Source organism: Lactuca serriola, chromosome 2 (assembly GCF_051521515.1).
Source record: "Lactuca serriola cultivar US96UC23 chromosome 2, Lser_US96UC23_V15, whole genome shotgun sequence".
In the NCBI taxonomy this organism is placed as follows: Eukaryota; Viridiplantae; Streptophyta; class Magnoliopsida; order Asterales; family Asteraceae; genus Lactuca; species Lactuca serriola.
In genome coordinates, this window is record NC_136409.1 from 168,175,354 (window position 1) to 168,190,332 (window position 14,979).

The following is a 14,979-nucleotide window of genomic DNA, read 5'->3' on the forward strand; positions in this document are numbered from 1 at the left end:
ATCATCCGAAGTACCTGAAACAAAATCCAAAACTGTAAGCCTGAAGCTTAGTGAGTTTCCCCCAAAATACCAACGCCATGCAAACCATAACCATATCACAACAAACAACATGCATATAGAGTCTATAGTATGACCGAACCGCCCTCACCAGGCCTTCAGTCTATCTGGCCCACTCTTAGAACCTTCAGCATGTCTGGTCCGCCCTTCTGGGCCTTTAGCCTATCTGGACTGTGCTCCGGTCCTTCAGCCTGAATGATATGCCCCATTAGGCATGCATTCTATCCGGACCGCCCTGGGTATGTTGGCCTACGACACAAAGCAGGCCCGCCTCAACCCACCCCCAAGCATACAATCAACACATAGATAACAAATGCTAGCATATACAAATAGTCAGACCGATCTAACAAATCACTTATCATAGCATCATCCTATATACCAGGATACCGAGGTAACATGTCACTAAACATAACATCATCTTTTATACCAGGATACCGACCTAACAGGTCACTAAGCATAACATCATCCTATATACTAGGATACCGACCTTACAGGTCACTAATCATATCATCTTGCGATACCCATGATAAAAATCCAAAAGAAAGGGTCGACATTGGTGCCTTCGACCCTGTTGATATTGTGAGAAGAGCTCACTTCATAATGTCGAACTGAAATGAAAGATCAAACACCCGAAACACTGCTCCCAACACAAACATCTACAACCACCATTAATCCCATTCCATAAATTCCTAAATTACCAAAATGCCCTCAGAAGTCAAACTTGGTCAAAGTCAAAGTCAACGGTCAAGGTCAACAGTCCTTGTTTACCCAACTTGTCGAGTGCAGCTTACAGACTCGTCGAGAAAACCGCAAAAACCCGAGTCAACTCGTCGAGTTACCAAACAACTCGTCGAGTCCATGCAATGTCTAGAAGATTCGGGAAAACCCTAACCAACTCGCCGAGTTGGCTATGCAACTCGTCGAGTTCCTTCATCCATTTTCTCATTCAGACGCTTTTAAGCGAAACCAAGGCTCCAAACTGTAGATCCAGCCTCCTAGGGTGTAGTTACCACGTAAAGTTGCCAACTTTACGTGCACGTTAGGCTTCAAGAGGCTAAAACACCCAAAACTAGTCTTAGGAAGAGGTTTAGGGCATGGAGAAGGGCCAAATCTTGATAAAGTCAAGAACTTTATGTCCATGAGGGCCTAGAGGAGTCCAGATATGAACTCTTCACTTTAGAACATGCTCAATAAATGACCCTAAACTCTTGAATGAAGAGATCTAACAAGAAAATGATCAAGGTAATGACTTTTTACCTTCAAATGAATGCCAAAACGAAAGTAGATGTTGGATCTACAAGCTCTTTCTCGTTCCAAGCTTCTCAATCTTCAAGTCTCTTCAAGAAATGCTCCAAACACACACTATTTAGCCTCACACACACACACACACTCAAAATTGGAGGTTAGCTCAATTAGGGTTTGTTTTTGGACGTGAAGGTGGTAAGGGAGGCTGGAGGGAGGACTTAAGGTCCTTTAAATAAGGTGCAAACCCTAAAAATTAGGGTTTCTCATAATCAGCTCCAACTCATCGAGTAGGTTCTCCAGAATACGCGACCCTTCTTGGTTTCTACACGATGAGTTGGGGCCTCCAACTCGTCGAGTAGGCTTTCTTAATTGCTTAAAAATCCCTAAAATATCATTCTTTGAAATTAGGATGTTACAATTGTCATTTTTAGTTGATGATTTATATAAATTATTAATCATATAAATGGAGAAAAATCATGAATGAAATGAACCCATTTGGCAATATACCCCCATAACATAAAAATAACAATCCTTTAAATCATAATATTCATTTACAAGAAGATTGCATATCATCATTGATTCGAACATTTGTATGGAATAAAAAATTTACAACCACTACAACAGTTGGTAATATAATGTATATTAGTTATTTTATGAATATTAAAAAATGGAAAGTAAAAATGAACCCATAAAAATCTAGATTATATTATGAATTCCTTTTACAATCATCTTTATAAGACTAAGAAGAACCTATGTGACTGTGAAGGACTTAAATCGAAATTGGCTGACTTCGGCTATTTGTCATAGTTTCGGTGCATGTGAACAAGTTAGGGACTCTCTGCCATTCCATATTATATATTAAACCTACTTTCAATACACACATTTACTGTTTTATTATTTAGAAAGAAGTTCGTTTCAACCACTTTCTTCGTTCTTTAATTTCGTTATTTTTGTAGCTAGCTCTTCCTTCTCTTCCTTCATCTTCTTCGCCTTGGCCTTCGCCTCTTCGTTCTCCTTCCTCTTCACATCAAAGAACTCAACGAGACCTTCGGAAACAATATCAGGGCCATCATTTTTGAGTAGTTTCTACGCTATTTCAGTTGGAGTGACATTTTTCTCGCACATGAAATCCTCAATTTGTTTAAAAAGAGTATATTAGTGATTCCATGATAGCTAGAAACCAACTGAGGAAATCCACATGGCGTACAGTATGATGTGTGTATATGAAAATCCATACGACCAGGACGAATAAGAGCAGCATCAAGTTTGTCCTTATGGTTTGTGGTGAATATCATGATTCTTTCATCTCCACAACTTGACCATAATCCATCAATATAATTAAGAAACCATATACTCTCATATTATTACGGACATTTAGTTCTCTCATATCAATATGTTTGTTTCATTCTCCCATATCGATGAGACCGGTTCTTCTCTAATATCGGTAGGTTGGTTTCATTCTTACATATCGGTGGGACCGTTTCATAGAATCAGATAAACGCATTTTAGAACTTATTAGTTTTTAATTAGAGTAAGGATATGTTTGGAAAAAAAAATAATTGATAGTGTAACTTCTATTTGAAAATATGTAGCTTTTGAAAAGTGTAAATCACAACAAATGAAATTTAAAGAAAAATAGATGATTTTTTAAAGGTAATTTAGTCAGTTCGTTATAATAGACATTAGCTTTATTTTCAATGCTTCTTGAAAATGTTTTTTTTATTATAACATTTTTGTTCTAATACAAAATTTTAAGATCGTACTCTGAAACATTTTTTTTAATTCGTGTATATTATTTTGAAAACTAAAATCTCAAGCTCTTAAACATTTTTTTTGCCAAGCACACCATTAGTCAACCTTTTTCATTTCTCCTAATTGTTTTTTCCAGAGTTATATCGGAAACAGGCTTCAAGTACATGGTTTGAATAAATAATTTGAATATGAGCAAGAAGTATAGGAAATTATGTTGGTCTTTGATCTACACTTTATTTTGGTAAATTTGGAAGACGCGTAATGATTTGGTGTTTAAGCACGTTTTTGAGTTTCTGATGAAGACGACGGATGATATACAAATCAACTCTTTTAATTAGTTAAAACATGATTGTAATTCTTTAGATTGGTATGATTGATGCTGCTCTCCTAGATATCTAACTTGTATCATGTAACCTTTTAGCTTCTTGCTAGTTTGCGTTTATAAAATTCTTATGTTAAAAAAATAGTACATGTAACATATACTGTGTTAATGATATGAGTATGGATTTCTATTTTTGATAAATCATTTAATTTTATATGAAAGCATACATTAATTTATTTACAAAGATCTAAGTATTTGATTACTCACTACTAGAAAATGGGAAGATTGCCTACAAATTATTGTGTTGGTATTTAGTCGGAAACAACGATTAGCCCAAAGTTCCAACGAAAGTTGCTTGTTGGAAAAGGGTTGTGGGAAACACAATTCTTACAAAATTCCAACGAAATGTCTAACAAATTTCTAATTGGATATTTCGTAGAAATTTCCAACAATGCTTCCTGACACAATTTTTCCTACGGATCATTTTTCTGACGGAATTCCTATAGTCCATTCCAAAAAATTCCAATGGTTTTGTATCTCAAAAGAGTCTAATTTGATGTATTTATTTGTAGGTCTTGTGTTGGTAAAAATAATGTTTGTGTTGTTTCTATATCCATCACTATAATGTTGGAATAATAATTTTTATACTTATAATTAATAATAATATAATATAGTAATTATTATATTTATATTAATTATAGTATGGAATAATAATTTTTATGTTTATAATGATGATGATGATGATGATAATAATAATAATAATAATAATAATAATAATAATAATAATAATAATAATTAAAAGAAAAATGGGGAAAGGCAAAAAGAAAAGAAGGGGGGGGGGGGGGGGGGGGGAGAGATTTTCATTTCCCGCTATTTATATTTCCTATATATTCCTACAAAATGGTATTTTTAAATATTAATTAATATTTCATTGGTTTTTTTAGTAAATTTCCAACGCTTCTCTGACGAACTTTTTGTTTCTATATCCATGGCTATATATTTGATACTCTTCTTTTGTTTCAAGTTTGTTGCAAATCGGATGAAAATTACCTACAAAATATTTTCATTGGTATTTTTTGTAGTTAAAAGCAAATATTCTAGTAGTGACTCACTTAATTACAATGTAATAAAATAAATAAAATAATAAAATAATAAAATTGAGGTAGTAATGTAATGAAATCATTTTATTGTCCTGTTTAGTTGATGAATTGTATAAATTATTAATCGTATAAATGGAGAAAAATCATGAATGAAATGCACCCAATTGACAATATACCCCATAACAAGAAAATAAAAATCCTTTAAATCGTAATATTCATTTACAAGAAGATGGCATTTCATCATTGCTTCAAACATTTATACGGAAACAAAAATTTACAACCACAACAACAGTTAGTAATAGAATACATTTTAGTTATTTTACGAATATTTAAAAAATATAAAATAAAATGAACCCAAAAAAATCTAGCTCATATTAAGAATTCCTTTTTACAAGCATCTGCATACGACTAACAAGAACCTACATGATTGTGAAAGAATCAAATCGAAATTTGCTAACTTCGGCTATGTGTCATAGTTTTAGTGGATATGAACAAGTTAAGAACTCTTTGCCATTCCGTCTTATATATTATACCTACTTTCAATACACATACTTACTATTTTATAATGCATAAACAAGTTCGTTTCAACCACTTTTTTCATTCTTTTCGTTATCTTTTGTAGCTAGCTCTTCCTTCTCCACCTTCATCTTCTTCGCCTTGGTAGCTGGAGTAATATTTATCTCGCACATCAAATCCTCAATTTGTTTAAAAAGAGTATGATCAATGATTCCAAGATAGTTAGAAACCAACTGACAAAATCCACATGACGTATAATATGGCATGTGTATATGAACATCCATACGACCAGGACGAATAAGAGCAGGATCAAGTTTGACCATATTGTTTGTGGTGAATATGATGATCCATTCATCTCCACAAATGGACCATAATCCATCAATATAATTAAGAAACCTCATACTCTCATATTAGTTTGGAACATTTGGTACTCTTATATCATTAAGTTTGTTTCATTCTCCCATATCAATGAGATCGATTCTTCTCTCATACCGGTAGGTTGGTTTCATTGTTCCATATCGATGAGACTGTTTCATAGAATAACATAAATGCATTTTAGAATTTATTAGTTTTTAATTAGAGAAAATATATGTTTGGAAAAATAACTTATAGTGTAACTTCTGTTTGAAAAGATGTAGTTTTTGAAAAATGTAAATTAAAAAAAATGAAATTTGAATAAAGATAGACGATTTTATTAATGGTAATTTAGTAAGCTAGTTATAATAGACATAAACTTTTACACTCTACTTGTAAATGTTTTTTGAGTATAACATTTTTGTTCTAATACAAAATTTTAAAATCGTACTCTCAAACATTTTTTTTTTTAAATTCGAGTATTTTATTTTGAAAACTAAAATCTCAAGCTCCTAAACATTTATTGTCAAGCACACTGTTAATCAACCATTTTCATTTCCCCTAATTGTTTTTTCCAGAGTTATATCGGAAACAAACTTCAAGTACATGGTTGGAATGAATAATTTGAATATGAGCAAGAATGATAGGAAATTATGTTGCTCTTTGATCTACACTTTATTTTGGTCATTTGGAGGACACGTAATGATTTGGTGTTTAAGCACGTTTTTGAGTTTCTGATGAATACGACGGATGATATACAAATCATCTCTTTTAATTAGTTACAACATAGATCCAATTCTAATTCTTTAGATTGGTATGATTGATGCTGCTCTCCTAGTATTCGAATTGTATCATGTAACCTTTTAGCTGTTTGGTAATTTTGCGTTTATAAAATTCTTATAATAAAAAAAAATAGTACATGTGACATATAACATGTTAATAATATGAGTATGAACTCCTATTTTTGATAAATCATTTAATTATAAAAACATATATTAATTTATTTACAAATATCTAATTGCTTGTTTACTCACTACTAGAAAATGGAAAGATTACCTATGTTGGTATTTAGTAGGAAATAAAGATTAGCCCCAAAGTTCCAACAAAATTGGTTTGTTGGAAAAGGACTCTGAAACACAGTTCCTACAAAATTTCAACGAAATATCTAACAAATTTCTGACATAATATTATGTCACAAATTTCCAACAATGCTTCCTGACACAATTTTTCCTATAGATTTCAGACAAATCTTTTTTCTACTGGAATTCTTACGGTCAATTCCAACAAGTTTCTAATGGTTTTGTCTCTCAAAAAAGTTTAATTTGATGTAATTTTCTAGTATGTATTGTGTTGGTAATAATATAGTTTTTGTTGTTTCTATATCCATCACTATATTTTTGGAATAATAATTCTTATATTATAATTAATAATAATATAAAATAGTTATTATTATAATTATATTACTTTAGTATGAAATAATGATTGTTATAATAATAATAATAATAATAATAATATTTAAAAGAAAATGGGGGAAAGGCAAAAAGAAAGAGGGGGGAGGGGGATTTCATTTCACACTATTTATATTTCGAATAGATTTCCTACAAAATAGTACTTTTAAATATTAATTAATATTCCATTGGTTTTTTGTAGGAAATTTCCGTTGCTTTTCCGAACAAACTTTTGTTGTTTCTATATCAATAGCTATATGGTTCGAAATTTTGTTGTACTCTTCTTTTGTTTTAAGTTGTTGGAAATTGGATGAAAATTACCTACAAAAATATTTTGGTAGCTAAAAACAAGTATTCTAGTAGTAACTCACGGAATTACGATCTAATAAAATAAATAAAATAATAAAGTGATGAAGTAATTTAATGAAATCATTTTATTGTCATGCTTAGTTGATCAACTCTATAAATTATAAATCATATAAATGGAGAAAAATCTTAAATGAAATGAACCCATTTGACAATATACCCCCAAAACATCAAAAATAACATTCCTATAGATCATAATATTCATTTACAAGAAGATTGCATATCATCATGGGTTCAAACATTTGTATAGAAACAAAAGTTTACAACCACTACAGCAATTAGTAATAAAAAAAATACAAAGTAGAAATGAACCAAACATCTAGCTCATATTCTGAATTTCTTTTTACAAGCATCGACATACAGGTAAGCAGAACTATGTGATTATCAAAGACTCAAATCGAAATTTGCTGACTTCGGCTATGTGTCGTAGTCTCAGTGCATGTGAACAAGTTAATGACTCTGCCATTCCGTCTTATATATTAACCTATTTTCAATACGCACACTTAGTATTTTTATTATGCAAAAATAAAGTTCATTTCAACCACTTTTTTGGTTCTTTTCGTCATCTTTTGTAGCTAGCTCTTCCTTCTCCTCCTTCATCTTCTTCGCCTTGGCCTCCGCCTCTTGGTTCTCCTTCCTCTTCACATCAAAGAACTCAATGAGACCATCGAAAACAATATCAATGTCATCATTTTTGAGTAGTTGCTCTGCTATTTCAGCTGGAGTAACATTTATTTCGCACATCAAATCCTCAATTTGTTTAAAAAGAGCATGCTCAGTGATTCCATGATAGTTAGAAACCAACTGACGAAATCCACATGGCGTACAATATGACATGTGTATATGAACATCCATACGACCAGGACGAATAAGAGCGGGATCAAGTTTGTCCTTATGGTTTGTCGTGAATATGATAATTCTTTCATCTCCGCAAGTTGACCATAATCCATCGATATAATTAAGAAACCCCGACAAAGTTACCTGAACAAAGGAATTAGAATAAGAATGGCAAATAAGTAAATATATATAAGTACGTGGTTTTGGAATATGGCTGAAGTTACGTTTTTTTCTTCTCCAGGGAGCAGCTTTCCTTTTTTCTGAGCTAAGGCTCTCGCCGCCTCTGCAGCTTCCCGATCGTGGAACTTCACGGAGCAATCAATGTCCTCCACCACCAGTATTGATCGGTTAGCAGTTGCCACCAGCAACGTCCGCAGCTCCGAGTTTGATTTAACGTCAGTCAACTCCAAGTCATAGATGTCAAAATTCAAGTGATTCGCCATGGCTGCGATCAAGCTTGATTTTCCTGTCCCTGGAGGACCATATAACAGGTAACCTCTCTTCCATGTTTTTCCTACTTTCCGATAATACTCTCTCCTCTCCACAAATCTATCCAAATCCTTCATCACGTTCTCCTTCATATCGTCATCCATTGCTAACGTGGCAAAGTTCGCCGGATGATCAAGATTCACCGACGTCCATGTGGTGGGTCTTGAATATGAAGAGGTTGGGGTGACAGTGAATAGCTTCAAGGTTTTCTGTTCCTGTTTCTTTATCTCCGCCTCCTTAAGTACAAACGGCAAGTATTCATTCAACACCATATCTTTGTGATCCCGATGAAACGTGAGTTCAAATGATCGGATATCAGTTCGGGAAGAATGATTCATACCATCTTGACTGCGAGTATGTCTATGTGGCGTCTTCTTTGAAACCAAAGACCAGTAGAGATTGACTCCGTTGAAAATATCGGTGAACTCTTCGTTGACTTCTATGGCAACCGCGATGTTATTCTGGTTAGGAGTTTTGGTGACCTTTATAAGGTGGATCTCCGAAGACATTCTAGTAGCGACGTAGAGTTCGGTGGCGTTGTATATTTCGTTGTCCTGAAACCCCTCGGATTCGTAGATGATCATGGTCAAGTGTGTGGAGAATTTGTTGATGAAATTTCGAACACCGAGATAAAGGTAGTTTCTGAATTCACGGGGCAAGTAATCACGGGCGACGCTGCGTATCACCACTGCTGCGGCGGCGACGGAGCCGATGGTGGAGACGATGGTTTTGACGGTGGGAATTTTGGATTTAGTTTTAGAAGACATTGTAGAAATGAAGTGTTGGTTGGTTAAGTGAAGGGTTGCAGGAATGGAGTTTTATATTGGAGGGGATGAGGTTTCCTGACGTTGTTTACGGACAAAATAGCGACGTAGATGAGAGGCGTATTATTGGAGGCTGCAAACTTTCCATAAAGATAGATTTTTAATGTTAAATGACGTCAAATATGTTTCTTCTGAAATTTAGCTATGAGTTATCTTATTCTATTCTCAAAATTTAATATAAATTCAAAATTAATAAAACTTTTATTAAAGTAGTTTTTTCTAGAATTTTCATTTTAAGTTGAGTAAATTAAAGATATGTTCCGGTAAAAAAAGACGTAGCAAACTGAATGACTATTCCAGCCATCAGCCATGATAATCCATTTCAGCAGCCTAACTTGAAAATTCAAATATATTTCAGCCCATTTCGTTATCATTTTTGGCCCAACAATATTGCATTGATCAAAGAACTAATTTACAGCAGTCAAAATGCAACAAAATTGCAGCCACGAAGCCGTATATTTCTGGCCAAAACAGAACTGAAGCTAACAAAAGTCTTCAATGTAATAAAAGAGTAGTTGAAGTTGTGAGTTGAGACTCTGTCCAAAGCATCAATATGGTAGCCCAATACCTAAACAAAAAGAGCCCAATGGAAAGTTACGTTGCAGAGTTAAAAAACAGAAGGCCCATCAGCTACACATAGACGTATCATTGCATCGCAAAACGGCAAAAAGAGAACAAGAGTGACAAAGGACAAACTGAAGGATCGATTTGTTGTTGCAATTTTAGTGTCACTGGTTCTCTTTGTGTAATGGAATATAGACATGTCTCAAAAGGGATCATATCTTTGTTTTAATACAAGCATGGAGGTGCGGGTGTACACACTTATATTTGTCTAGATTGATCCCGGTACAAAATTACTTCGGGACCTTAGTTGAATTTATTAAAATTTAGGGAGTTTCAATGTAATTTTGTGTAGTTATCCACCTTTAACCGCCTTATTTAAAAGCACTTCGAATTATGAGAGATATTTGATTTCTTTCTGGTTTTTTGAGACATGCGAATTTATCACATCATCCTCTCTCTTGTTTTTTATTTATTTATTTATTTATTTATTTTTATTAATCTTGTGTGCCTAGAACTTTGATTGTCCCTTTAAGGATTATCTTATGTTGAATTTCTCCAGACATAAGAAGAAATATCAATTTGGAAAGTGAACCGATACTATCCTTGAAGAAATCAATGAAAAAATCCAGTGATCATCTAATTCCATTTCTACCCTAATTTTTCTAACATTTCTTACTTTGTTCTTCTGACAACTTCTCCTTTCTTTTTCTCATTATATTTTGAACATGATCATTCATTATGCATGGATCAATTTAGTTTTATTAGATTAGGTTTTGTTTATCATCTATGAAGGTGATTAAAAAGGAAATTACGAGGTTGTTTGATTTCCTTATTCTTGGAGAATCTATTGTTTGAGTTTGTAAATGACTAGTTTTAGGAAAGACTTGAACTCTCAACCAATGATGAACGATACATTTCCATAAACATCTAATAATCCTAGGCTAGCTACAAGCCATTTGGTAAACAATACTCCTACACTATCTAATATTTTTCGTTATAAATATATGTTGTTCGTTTTGGATGAAAGGCACTTGGAGAGCCCAATATACACCCTTTGTATTTGGGAACCATACACATCATATTTCATAAATGTCACGACGAAATTAAAATAATGACGCAACACTCTCTAATTCACAAAAAGTCACATAATGGTACAATTGGAGTCCCGTCCCTCCCAATGATTCATATGTTCCATGGTCATTTGTCGACAAACAACACAATCCTGTGGGATGTGCATATTATATGGAAGAATTTGAACATCTTCTTTGGGTTTCTTTTCTTCTGTTTTTTTCTCTGCTGGTTTCTTTTCCTCAGGTTTCTTTTCCTCCGGCTTCTTTGGAGGTGCAGGAGGAGGTCCAATTGTCACCACTTCCACGAATTTTCCAGCCTTCTTTGTTCGTAAAATAATCTCATACGGATCTGCATCTCCTGTGACAGTTACAGTTCCTTTGGCTACGTCCATTTCAATCTTATCCACGCCTACAATCAATTAACCTAATTAACACAGGGTAAGAATATATTGTACTTAAAACTTGTCACTTCTTGAAAAAAAACCAAGACAATAAATTATAAACAAATTGCGAGTTTTCAACAAGTACCTGAAATTTGTCTTATAAGTTCATGCTTTCTAGAAATTAATATAAAGTCAATTTATCTTCTAAAAGTTAAATCTTATAGCTCCATGTGATTGTGTTTAAAGTTTTGGAGTGATTTTATTAGTTTTATTATCAACATAACTTTATACCCCGGTTCCTTAGTTCAACTTAGCGACAAAAAAAAAAAAAGGAAATTGATAGACATGAGAGAGGAATGTAAAAGAATTGAGATTTATCCCAAGTTTTATTAAAGGAAGGAAGTGGAAAGATATGAAATGATAATTTTCCCTCCTACTTTTCTTTCGATTTGAAAGGTTTGGAGAGAAAGAACGAAATATTTAATTTTTCCTTCCAATTCTCTCCGAGTCATAGAATAAAAATAATTATTTGTACAGATATAATGGATCACTAACTACCTTGGACACCAGAAACTGATCTGAGGATCTTCTTCTTAGATTTTTCGCATGATAGTTGCACCTTCAATACTGTTCTTTGCACCATATGGACTTTCAAAACTCTCTCTCTCTCTCTCTCTCTCTCTCTCTCTCTCTCTATATATATATATATATATATATATATATATATATATATATATATATATATAGAGAGAGAGAGAGAGAGAGAGAGAGAGAGAGAGAGAGAAGTTTCTTTGTTTTAATCGACTAGAGCATTGGTTTCTCCAAAAAGTTATATTTTAGTTGTGTTGGTGTATGGATAGTATAGAATGTAAAGGATTACTTAGTTCTTACTAAATATGTTTTAAATATCTTCTTTGATATTGGGAAGTCTCATTTTTTAGAGAAGAAAGTTCAGTAAAAGTAAATTAGTTTATTCTATTTTAACGTTTGGTAAAACCATAAAATAGTTTATTGTATTTTGTAATCCGAGAGTAGTTTATAAATTAGCTTATTGACCATAGCTTAGCTTGAGATAGTTTATTGATAATCTAGTTTATAAATTAAAAGATAACTTTTTTGGGTAACATGCCAAATATCGCCTTAAAGATGAAATATAAAGCTATTTCTCTTTACAAAGCTCTAGTCACAAATATTACTATTTTATATCAGATATCATAAATATGTATAAAGTAATTTCAAACACATTGTATGTTGTCTGTATCTTGACTTCAACGAGTTGTTAATCTTCCAGATGCATGTGATGCAAAAATACGAAAAAAAAAAAAATACAAATGCTTTACTGCACAAACTTTCAAACATATTACTTGAATATAGTAGATGACTTCTATATTACATAGAAAGAAGTCGATGTTTTGAAAAGTGAAATGATGACAAGAAAACGTTATAATAGGAATTTAAGTTATTTTTATGAACATTTTTAACAACTTAATTCCTAAGTTTTTCATACTTTCAAGTATCTATATCAAGGAAATCCAAACAATGGAAAAACTTGTTTTCATGTACTCGTCTAAAAGCCACGAGTTAAAAAGGGAAGGGTAAGGATCAAAGTCGAGACATTATATATATATATATATATATATATATATATATATATATATATATATATATATATATATATATATATATATATATATTTTGACAACTCAAGCTGTTGACAGAACAACAATAAATTCACCAGATCACAGGGTTGATTTCCAGCTAATTAATTCCCTAATTCCTAGCTGATTGATTTATCTTTGGAAATGATCTGATGCTGTATATATGTATAGTAATTAGTGTAGATGATTTCTTTCCATTCCTAGGTCTGAAATATTGTACTATATACAGTGTTTTCAATCTTCATGAATACACATGACATTTTACAGAACTTTTTTGTTCATGGTATCATAGCCATAACAACTCTACAAACATTCCTCTCCAGAAAATTGTGTCTTAAAATGTCTGTCGTCTCCGAATCCACCATGTCTAATGAATCAAGTTCAAACCCTATCCCACCAACCCAAACCGGAGAGTATTAGAATTTACAGCCATCATTCAAACTCAATGGCCGCAACTACATAGTTTGGTCTCAAATTGTCCGAACCTTTCTAAAAGGAAAAGGAAAACTTAGCCACCTGACTGGTCCTATACCGAGGGAAGATGACCCCTCATTTGCTGCTTGGGATGTTGAAGAGTCATCAATCATGTCATGGTTGTGGAACTCAATGCAACCTGAGATTAGTGGTACCTGCAACTCCACCTTAAGTCCACCTGATCATCATCTCACCAAATCAATCGAAACTGATTCTGAACAAGAAAAACCAACTAAAAAAAATTCTGAACAAGAAAAAACAGCCCAAGTTTAGTCTATTTCAACTCCACCTCTTACAAAAAATGATTGTTCTGAACCACCACTACAAGTGTACTCGCGAAGAAGACGAAATCCTGACAAGCTAGCCGCTCAATCATTAGACCCGGTACAAGATCACACTCAAAAGACAGGTAAAAAAATGATTCCTTACCACCTGAATATCACCTTCTAATTGCATTCAGAAAACGGACTAGAAAGTGCACAAAACATCTGATAGCCAATTTTCTCTCGTATTCAAACCTGTCTCCATCACATAGAGCCTTCCTTACCAAGTTAAATGCCATCTCAATTCCAAAGAATGTCCAAGAAGCACTTGGGGATAGTGAGTGGAAAAAGGCCATGATTGAAGAAATGAGGGCACTTGAAAACAATAAAACATGGGAATTTGTTGAACTACCGAAAGGAAAAAAGGTGATTGGTTGTAAATGGGTATATACTCTTAAGTATCAAGCATATGGGTCATTGGAGAGATATAAGGCTAGGCTTGTTGCGAAAGGCTACACTCAAACATATGGGATAGATTACAATGAAACGTTTGCTCCTATGGCTAAACTAAACACTGTTAGACTTTTATTGTCATTGGCAGCAAATCTCAATTGAAGTCTACAACAATTTGATGTGAAAAAACGCGTTTCTACATGGAGACTTGGAAGAAGCATATATGGAGCCACCGCCCGGATTCAATTAAAAGTTTGGTACTAACCAGGTTTGCAGGTTAAAGAAAGCTTTATACGGTCTCAAACAATCACCAAGGGCATGGTTCGGGAGATTTACTGTGACATCCCCAAAATCACGGCCAAAAAAGACCGATTTTGTTTATGCTTTGTTAAAAAAATCAGAGTAACATTTTAAATAAAAGTGTTGCGGAATTTGTCCCAAAACAAAATATGATAAAGATTTATCAAAAGCATTTCCAAAGAAATGTATTTCATTAAAAGACTTGGGATGTCATGTTCGATACAGATCAAAAGCATAAACAGTACAATATAAGCCTTACTACATTATTTCATATCTATAGGCCTATATCCGTAATCCCTCATCCAAAACATCACATCTATGCTCATGCGCCACTACCTGTAATACAAGAAACTGAGTGGGTCAGGCTTGGGAGCCTGATGAGCACATAGAGTTTTCAACCCACAATAAATAATTTTATTAATTTCATCAATAACCAATAACCCGATTACCCGTTCCCGTTATCCTCACTTTACGTCCCTAAACACCTATCATAAGGGACCTAGC

The 14,979-nt window shown here is 33.3% G+C and overlaps 2 protein-coding genes across 2 annotated transcripts; both read right to left on the minus strand.

Moving 5' to 3' along the window:
• Positions 1-7,467: 7,467 nt before the first annotated feature.
• Positions 7,468-9,291, minus strand: LOC145087341 (AAA-ATPase At3g50940-like). Its single transcript, XM_079025286.1, has 2 exons — positions 8,222-9,291; positions 7,468-8,141 (listed from the first exon to the last, which is right to left on the minus strand). The coding sequence occupies exons 1-2, from the start codon at positions 9,251-9,253 to the stop codon at positions 7,698-7,700; spliced, it is 1,476 nt and encodes a 491-aa protein (XP_078881412.1). The 5' UTR covers positions 9,254-9,291; the 3' UTR covers positions 7,468-7,697.
• A 1,655-nt stretch (positions 9,292-10,946) lies between these two features.
• On the minus strand, positions 10,947-11,987 carry LOC145090576 (heavy metal-associated isoprenylated plant protein 43-like). Its single transcript, XM_079028722.1, has 2 exons — positions 11,886-11,987; positions 10,947-11,353 (listed from the first exon to the last, which is right to left on the minus strand). Exons 1-2 carry the CDS (start codon positions 11,968-11,970, stop codon positions 11,016-11,018), a joined length of 423 nt encoding a protein of 140 aa, XP_078884848.1. The 5' UTR covers positions 11,971-11,987; the 3' UTR covers positions 10,947-11,015.
• Between the last annotated feature and the right edge of the window lie 2,992 nt (positions 11,988-14,979).